Source organism: Atta cephalotes (assembly GCF_000143395.1).
Source record: "Atta cephalotes unplaced genomic scaffold scaffold00016, whole genome shotgun sequence".
Classification (NCBI taxonomy): Eukaryota; Metazoa; Arthropoda; class Insecta; order Hymenoptera; family Formicidae; genus Atta; species Atta cephalotes.
The window spans coordinates 2,372,221-2,382,412 of NW_012130080.1; the positions used below are offsets into that span (position 1 = coordinate 2,372,221).

Genomic DNA, 10,192 nt, shown 5'->3' on the forward strand with positions numbered 1-10,192 from the left:
CATGATGACATTGTCGTTATTTTGATACCAACAAAATCTTTTGACATCAAATAAATAATCAAATGGAAGAATCAAGGCAAACTGAAATTCCAAGACCCTCATTTATATGGATATATTAATGACGACAAATGATATGTTGCTACCTGAGTAATTATATATAAAATAACGTTAAACATTGCTAGTTTGCGATATTGTTCGATTTTCCAGTTGCATGTAAAATTGTTCTCCGAACCACTCTCTATGCATTTCCAAATAACTGTAAACATATTGCATAATTATTAATGTACTTTTTATGAGATTGTAACATTTAATATAAAAAGTCCTTCCCACTGTTTAGTACATACCTTAAAAACATATCTAAATATTTTAAAAGCACTTTCAATTTTTTGTTGGATATATCTGTTGATTGTAATAACTCAGGTAATTTAACTGAAATTAAAAAATTCACATTTTTTTATCATGCAAAGATTTTATAATTTTGCATGTTTCCATAAAATAAAAGATAACTTACCAAATAATCTAGTTAAATGAATGGCACCGTAATAAGTGGAGGGACTTGGAATTTCGATTTGTCTTAAAGCTTGAGGCATTAACCTCCACTTATTCGACTGTTGAAGTAAACTGTTTACTTGAGCGGATGTAACAACAGGCGGCATTCTTAGCGTTACACCTCGCGGGCTAGAACAACGGGAACTTGTACTTGCTATGCTACTAAAACAAAACAATCATAAAAATATTATATCTAATTTTAAACAAAAGAAAAATTCAGAAAAAACAATAATTCTTGTTACATCATGCATTTACAATTTTGATAAAAGAAAAGAGATATACTCCCAAAGATAAGAGTATAATTGTTAAAAATAAACTAATAACTTATATAAAATTTCGGTAACAAGAAGTTTGAAGCAATTCGATTATTACCTTGATAAATTGCCACCGTCCTGCTTTCCTTCGTCATAAGACCTTAATTGCCGGCTTTCATCTGCAGAGCTTACACGACACGATCGTAATCTTCGCTTAGAATTGTTTAAAGGTTTACATGAATTGTCCATTTCTGAATCATGTTCTTGAAAAGGAGGTAAATGAGCATATTCCGCATCTTCAATTTCTTCTTTTGTCGATATTTCTAAATTCCTTTATAATACAGACATTTATTTTATTAATATAAACGGCAAACCTTAATAGAATTTTTAATCTAATTATTATTGATAAAAAATGCATTTACTCAATTAATTCCTCCTTTGGAATAATAGTCGTTTGTTCATTGTTTGACAAGGAAAATTTCAGAGAATCATATTGTTCCTTTTCTTGTCGGTACAAGAGAAGATGAGGTAATGTAAAATCGAAATATATGCGTAAGCCATCCGCGACTTCTCTACTTATATTTACTTCATTCACTGCTTTTTCTATCGTATTATTCGTTTTATTACGCTGGGGTTTTTCTGGAATATTCGTCAACTGCGTCGTAGTGAAATGCTGTACCCAGGATTCCAGAATATTTATTACAGTAGGTTGTGCAGGAAGTACAACAAGCTAAAATAAATATAATATTATAAATATAATATCAATAATATTTGTGTGATAAGTTAGATAATTTAAATTAAAAGATTAGTCATAATAGAAATTATGATCTGTATAAATTTAGATAAAAAAATAAGATAAAATGATTTTATATATATATATATACATACATAACCGATACGATATGATAGATTTTAGATTTTAAAATATATTTTGCATTGTGACATATTATAATCTATACATCTATTAATCTAGAAATTATTTTCTAACTTACCTTATTTTTATTAGTTATCAGGTCATAATCTTGTTCTAAAATCCGTTTTAATGTGCTGCCTATGTCAAGATCAACTCCTGGTTTGATACTAGCTCCAGACTGGCTGCCACCGCCACTGTCTTCATCATCACTTGTTTCACCCATATAATCAGAACTACTTTCTGTATCTTCTTCTGTGTTTACTTCCTGTTTAATTATATATAATTCCCATGGATCTTACTTTTGCAAGCCTCGATCATCAATGTAGTATATGATATGAAGTTTAAATCTTTTGCATAGCGCGACATCAATGATGTCACCTCATGACATGACCTAATAAATTTTCTTTTACCAATATTAGCATAGATTTTTTAATTTCTGAGTTAGTTTCTTCTTCTATTATTATAGTATAAAATTTCTTAAGTACATATCTCATTGATTTTTTTCATATTTAAAGAGGAAATTTGAAAAGGAGACATATACCTCTGTATCATAATCAGCATGTTGACCTGAACTACCATCCTCAGAAGATCCAGTCGTAGCCGATGTAGCTCGGCTACCACCGCTTCGTGCTCTACGACGAGGCTCTTGATGCTCTGTTTCAGTTAGACGTTCTGACATTTTGTGACTTCTCTTTTTACGTTCGCGGCGATATAAATAAGCACCACTACTTCATTAAAAAAAATATGTTGATTCTTAATTAATCACATTAAATTTGTTTTGTAATAGTTTTAGGAAATACATACATGTGAAGCTGTGCTTTATGTGCTAGATCTCGTTGAAGTTGACGATTCTCTTCTGTATCTTTAAGCACATATTCCTCTGTCACACAACGATCCCAAGATGAATTCCAACCCTTATATAATAATTATATTTATGTTTCTTTAAAATGCTTTAACACAATTCATACAATTCATTAATTTCAAACTTTTTTAACTCACTTGGAAATGTATAAGGTATTCCACTGCTTTTCTACCCCTTTGATCTTTATTTACAATAACATCAAGCACCTGCAAATGATTTTATAATTCACTATAAAATATTAAAATAATTATTTTTTTAATAATTGTTCTACAAACTTTTATACAATAATAAGGTACTTTTATACAATAATAAGTATACTTATATCTATACAATTTATTTCTACATTTCATAAATCTCTGATGCAATTTTATAACCTTTTACATCTATTTTTGCAATATGTACTTCTTTCTTTGTAAAAGACATCAATGTTTTTCGTTAAGGCATTCAATTTGCATGTTACATTTATATTTACATATGTACAACAATACTTTTGTTAAACATGCAAATTAAATGCAAAGTATATGTATAGTATATATGTCTAGCAATACATTGGAAGTTACCTTCGAATCATACAACACTTTTGCCTTTGTGGGATCTGGTTCATAGCACAACACTTTTTCTCCGTCAGAAAATTTGAATTTTGGCCCTCGCGTTGACACCATCGTAAATTTTTAATGAAATGTAAGGCGTAGGTATTTAAAATACATAAATTACCAGTATAACCTATACAACGACTGGCCAGAAATAAACATTTGTGTATTTGATAGTAATATTGATTTTTTGACGTTATTTTAATCTTCACAAACTGTTCCGTTCGCAAGCCTAATTAGTTTGTTTAATTCACTATCACTTCTAAACCGTCTTCCCGGCTCGATTAGCGTTGTATATCTTTTCTTTTCCGTCTGAAGTTAGCCGCTTCAGGCTTCAAGAACGCCATAAGTAATTGTCATAAGCTCGTGTCACACCTACGCATTCGAGGAATACGAACTGAGAATTTAGAATTCAACCAATCAGTTAACCGTAATCTTCATCCGTTTTGCTTTGATTAAAAAAATGTATAATATATGTATTTTTTTAACAAAATGAATAAAGTATGAAAAAATTATAGATTTTTCTATATATTAATATAAAATAATAACAAATTATTTCAATAAAAAGTAGATATGTTTAAAAAAAAATAAGATAAAAAAATTTTAATTTAAACTGTAATATATTGTATGTGTAAACTTTAAAATGTAATATATTGTATTAAATATTGAACTGTTCACATATATCACAGTCTAAGTGTTAATTCAGTAAATATATACATTTGCTATAATCAACGACATGCTATCTGGGTACATTTAGTCTACATATAAATCGATTAGTAATATACATTTATTACACGTAAATGTATACATTAACTTAATATGAGTAATATATATTTATTAAAATTAACACTTTGACTTTTCGGAAATAGAGAAAAAAAAAGAAAAAAATTAGAAATATAAAATTTTAATTCTTCTATTCTGAAGTGCTATTCTTCTAATTTAAATTCTTCTACATTTTTTACTATTTACATTACGAGTACATATGGCATTTTTCATTTGTTTTCTCATTCGATCGCACGTTTTCACTTGCGTAAGAAAAAAAAAGAACAAAAATGCTCTTTTACAAAAATCAAGAAATTCGATATGTATAACCATCTAATATAAATAATAATAAAATAAAATAATTTACAATAGCGGAATGGTAAAGCAGTGAAAGTATAATAAAACATTCATGTTTTATTATAACAGCATTAATCTTTCAGGATTTTATTTTTTATCGCTACATAAATATATCATCATATATTAAAACTTAAATTATCTTTTAACTCTAAAATTGTATGTAATTTGTAACATATTTGTTTAAATAATTTCCATCTATACATTTATATATATATATATTCTTTCTTTTATATTTTCTATTAAATAAATATACATATAGTATATATATATTTGATCCATTCATCTGTCATTATATTTCTCTGATTAACACTAATGCCTCATAAGTTTTCGCTATAGAAACGTTTCATAAACGTTTAAAAATAAAAAGGAATCTACAAACACAATGTTTTTAATTAGATACGTTATATCCAGATAGCCAAGGATTGCAAGCAGAGACAGATTTTGAACAGAGAACGTTATCAATTTCTGTTGACAAAAGACAACAATTTCACATAGACTTCACAAAAAGTTTGTAATATCTGATATCTGCAAACCACCAGAAATAGGACAAAGCTTACTGACATGTTTTGTCATCACTCCTCTGCTAGAGCATGTCAGCAAAATTCTGTTAACTGATCCTAAGCTTGCAAAGTGCTATTTGTTGCCAATGTGCCACCAAATTGCTAGCATCTTGCCATCTGAGATATGTTTTCTTCGTAAAATATGCTCGAAATCTTAATTGAAATAGCTTTGGTGTAGCGAAAAATAGAAGAATCGACACTGTAATATTTATCAGGCAATAATATAGCAATACTAAAATTAAAATCAAATCATGGAGCGATGAAGATGAATCGATTGCATGAACTGATAAAAATGATTGCAGATCTATTGAATTAAGCCAATTCGTTCGACACTAGCTATTTCAAGATATTAACAATATTCAGATTTGAGCATATTTTAGCAATACGTAATGCATATTGTTCATATTACACATAATTTATGTTAATCTAATCACAGAAAGCTAGTTTTGATTGTGCCACATCAATTCAATATACGTAATTTACGTAAGAATATCTATATTTATCAAACATGATTGGCACAATTACAGACAGTGTCAGAAGACTAATTGGGAACACAATAAAATAATTTTCAATTAACATATATAAAAAAAATTTATTCTTAATATTACTTCTCAATTAGCGTCAGTAGTAGATGTTTCCACATAATGTATGGCAAGGCAAATTAGATATTAATTAATTTTGGTAGCCTGACCATATTTTTCATCAATTATATAATATACCACAGATTTGTATCACTATACTAATACGAACATGATAGACACAATTCCATTTCTATTTATTAATTCTCTTTCCCTCCTTTTCAACTAGTAGAAATGATAATTAATAAATAGAGATCGATTTTGTCTAAATAATTTTATATAATCTTTCTTTTTCGCTATGTGCTATATATGTATATATATATATATAAATAAATATCGCAATGTTTTGAAGTTTAGCATTATGGATATAAGTACTACAATCACGGTTGCAATAGCTAAATAATTTTTGCCGTATTATTACACGATTCACGAATAACAAGCGGTTTCTTATAAATGTATAACAGTAAATTTTTGTAAATTGGCAAGATTTTGCACACAATTTTTTTGTACGAAATATGCGGGTACTTGTATATACATTTATACGGTAGGAAAATTTTGAGATCTTTATTTAAATGCGATATCCAACACTGATGGACTCATATCGGGATACATATCGAATCACTTGTATAGCTCAAATTATTTCTCGTACAAAAAAAAATTCTTGAAAGTTACGAACAAAAATTTTCAAGAAACGGACCGTTTATCATTATTCAACATTTTCCGCTTGAAGTTTTTAGATACTCGCGTATATCTTAGTAATAATAAAAACAATGATAATCGTATAAAATATAAATACAAATAACTTGATTACAATATAATCTAGAGATAATGACTAATCTTTTATTTTACTATCGCTAAACGAATATGATATATCCGATATAAAAAGAAGAAAGCATAATGCTAAACTTCTAAGTAGAACCGTTTCACCCAACAACATTAACGACACTATGTATACGTAACATATGATTATGTTAATAGTGTATTTTTCCTTATACATAGCAATTATAAACATAATAAAATCATTTAATAAAAAGAATGCCTTTCATTGAAACAAAGATCACTTATAGAACATTTTTACAACAATTTTACATAAAAGAACAAATGCATATTTACAAACGAGATTCGTTTCTATTGTAGAGGATTTTAAATGCAATTATAACGTGATTACAAATAGAAACTATTGAGATCTGCGTATTATAAGTAAAAATATCTCGTTTAAATAGAATATATTACATAAAAAATATCATTTGGTCTCTCTTGGTCTATATTGTGTAATCGAAAATAATAAACAGGCGTTTTTAAAAAATGGAGGAAATTTTGCAATAAATGCTGCTATGTATAACACAGGATCTTCATGATACAACTTTCTTTGGTTAATCCTTTTTAGATTAGACAAAATATCTTATATTTTTAGCAATGCTGTAGTTTAATATAAACTACCACATTTGACAGAAATTTGACTATCTAATGTGGAATGCACGAAAATAGTTAAAATTATGATAGATCTATCCAACTGATTACTCTTAGGCCAGAGTTAATCATAGTGTATAACATATTACAATTTTATTTCAATATTCATAACGTGCATTATAGTATATATTTGTATATATAAATAAATGAATTCTTAATAATATGAAATACATAAAGGACTAAATATGTTAAAGAAGACTCTTTTTCAAATTCATCATCTTTATTTTTAATAAAAAATAAAATAAAATACAAAATAAAATGAGAAAAAAATCTATATATCTCTGGCCATGTTAATTTTCAATTAGACAGTCCTATCACAGTTATGATATGACCCCTTATATGCCTAAAAATTACAAAATAATTCATCGTCACAGTTTAACAAAATAATTATAATTATATATTTGATACTAATTGCATTGTCATCTGTGTATAACATCATATAAAATATTAGAAAAGATGTTCAAAGGAATCCTTTCCTAATATTTTTTTAAATCGGTAAAATCAATCCCTGCAGCGGTTTTGCCATTAAATACATTTTTAACTTAAAAAATATTAATTTTATTTAAAAACTTAATTTAGCATACCCCTATTTTCCAATGAATCTCTTAGTGTTTGGAAAAGTTGCAATTGTTGCTCTGGCTTCAGGCTATAAACCTAAATTGAAAGATACATGGTTTTAGAAAAAAGAATTATGCTTACTTATTTCTTGTCGTATTATAATTTATAATACGAAGAAAAAATTAATATTGCTGAAACTTATACTATAAAACTTATACTAAATAAACAACTTTATTTATTTAGTTTACCTGCTGTAACAGTTTTTGAGGCGATGCAGTATGGATAAATGAAGAAATATAAACATTCACGAATGTTGCCATTAAATACTGACAATCAAATCTATCCATTATTCCACCATGACCAGGAATTATATCACCGAAGTCCTGCAAAGTATAAGAAGAAAATGATAATTGTATCAAAAATTTGTTAATACTAATTTACAAGTCAATTAACATAATGCTCAATTACCTTAATCTTAAACGCTCGTTTGAATCCGCTAGCAAAAAATCCTCCAAATGGACCAATTACTGAACTGAATATTGATAGCGAGAGCGAATGTAAAATAAATGGATATATCGTCAAGGTAGATTTTCCATTTAACTGCACATATTGAAAAATCACTAAGCATTCATTGTATGATTAAAACATTCCGTATATAAGGATTTATTATTATTACCATTCTTGATATCACTTGAAGACTGCTTGGCAATGTATATTCTTGTGGTTGGAATAAACTCGATGGTTCGCAATCCATAGTCATTCTTCCTAAAGCTTCGCTGTACTCAATAGGGCAGACGAAATAGCGATACTGACACATGATGTAGGACATCTAAACAACAATATTACATTAGCACATAATTATGACATGATTTTAATTAATTATGACATTATGATGATAATTATTTTCAATTTTTTAATTACCAATAATCCAAGTATAACAGTCGAAATACCACCACCAATAAAACCTTCCCAAGTCTTCTTCGGGGATAATTTTATTAATGGTGTTCGTCCAAAAAAGAAACCAAACATATATGCCATTACATCGTTTATGACAATCATACTGACAGGTACGATGAACCTGAAAACAATGGACATAAATAATAGAATAAATAGATATTTAACTTATATAGCATAATAATAGTTTTGATAGATAATATATTTATATTGAGTTGACAAGAAAGTAATTAGGTTTTTTTAAAAGGCATCTATCAGTAAAAACCGTAATTATTTATTTTTCTTACCAACCTATATAAATACATCTTAATAGAGCAAAGTTACAGCTTTAAGAATCTCTTGTTTAAATTGCGATGCGACAATTTTTAATGGAGTTATGAGCAATTAAAGTCAAAATGATCTTTTTATTTAATCCGCGATAACTCAGTAATCGTAGAAATATTTTTAAAAAACGATTTTGTAGGGAAAGCATCAAGCTAGGTAGTCGAAAATTTTCTCAGATTTGTTTTGAGTACGTTACAAACCCACAAAACGTTACAAACCACGAAGAAAATTTTTTTTCCGTCTTTTTCAGCTCGTAGTTTTTAGTGTAAAAATTATCAAACTCAAATATAAACTTAAAAAAATGTGGTAAGCTTTTAAAAGTAGAGATTTCAAGTTTTAAAACCCTTTTTTTAAATTTAAATTTCATTCATTATTGACAAAGATATATATACAACTTTGAGCTAAAAAAACGCAATTATTTCCTTACTAATCCAATACGTACCATATCAATCCTTCGAATATATTCTGGATGATAAGATAACTCTGTGTCACAACAATAAGTAATGCGACGTGCGTCCAAGCAAATAGGGAGAACTGCTTCATATAATATTTTTTCACGAGTGAGAGTACAAACCATACGAAGCCAACAATGTAAAGACAGAATGAGATAAATCGATGGTATGTAACGAGCACACGTAGATATCCCTAAGGACAATAAAAGTTGTAGTTATTACTTACATTACACACGTTACCTGTGTATAATGTTCACACTAATTTAACATATTCTTAATATTGTTCTTATTATTTTCTCCATTCTCTATTGTATCTACATAAAATATCTTTAATAAAGAAGCCTCACACAGAATGATGAAGCCATAACAAAAGTATTGAGATAAGGCTTGTCGAGGCTTTGTTATTGATTTAAACTAATGCTATTGATGATATATAGATGCATTTTAGAAATGGTCTTTTCTCTTTCTGAAAACATCACAATTAAGTAGAATAATAACAACAAAATTTTATATCACCATACAATTTTTAGAAATTACACACTTTTACAAACTTTTTGTGAGAATCAATATTTAAAAAAAATAAATTTCATGATTCTATGCGATTCGAATTGGAAAAGTAATACTTACTGTTCGATTAATCACCACCGCAAAGTAGTCCATTAAATTTTCTCCATAGAAAAAGTAATTCGAGGTTATCAAAAAATACCATGACAAAGATCTGAACCATGGTAGACCATGGATCCTATATACAGCATATCCAATATTAATGATTTCTTCAAAGCATTTCACTTGTACAATCAATGTCTATAAAAAGAAATAAAAATATATTAATTTTTTACACATACACACACACACACACACATACACATATATATATATATATATATATATATATATATATATATATATATATAATAATAATAATATATAATAATATATATATATTATTATATACTATATATACTACACGTACTACGTACCGAACCTAACTAATATAGTACAACAACCA

At 27.6% G+C, this 10,192-nt stretch overlaps 2 protein-coding genes across 2 annotated transcripts in view; both read right to left on the reverse strand.

Annotated features, from left to right (window-relative positions):
• Positions 1 to 168: 168 nt before the first annotated feature.
• Positions 169 to 3,240, reverse strand: LOC105618235 (male-specific lethal 3 homolog). Its single transcript, XM_012199777.1, has 10 exons — positions 3,139 to 3,240; positions 2,716 to 2,784; positions 2,521 to 2,630; positions 2,258 to 2,441; positions 1,796 to 1,981; positions 1,226 to 1,533; positions 922 to 1,134; positions 512 to 711; positions 345 to 429; positions 169 to 256 (listed from the first exon to the last, which is right to left on the reverse strand). The coding sequence occupies exons 1-10, from the start codon at positions 3,238 to 3,240 to the stop codon at positions 169 to 171; spliced, it is 1,545 nt and encodes a 514-aa protein (XP_012055167.1).
• A 4,225-nt stretch (positions 3,241 to 7,465) lies between these two features.
• Positions 7,466 to 10,192, reverse strand: part of LOC105618237 (phosphatidate cytidylyltransferase, photoreceptor-specific) — a 5,374-nt gene continuing 2,647 nt past the window's right edge. The window contains exons 4-10 of the mRNA XM_012199778.1: positions 9,811 to 9,987; positions 9,174 to 9,376; positions 8,375 to 8,531; positions 8,130 to 8,282; positions 7,922 to 8,053; positions 7,702 to 7,836; positions 7,466 to 7,549 (exon numbers count right to left, since the gene is read on the reverse strand). Of these exons, the coding sequence (XP_012055168.1) occupies positions 7,466 to 7,549; positions 7,702 to 7,836; positions 7,922 to 8,053; positions 8,130 to 8,282; positions 8,375 to 8,531; positions 9,174 to 9,376; positions 9,811 to 9,987 (1,041 nt within the window). The remainder of the gene's footprint in view (positions 7,550 to 7,701; positions 7,837 to 7,921; positions 8,054 to 8,129; positions 8,283 to 8,374; positions 8,532 to 9,173; positions 9,377 to 9,810; positions 9,988 to 10,192) is intronic.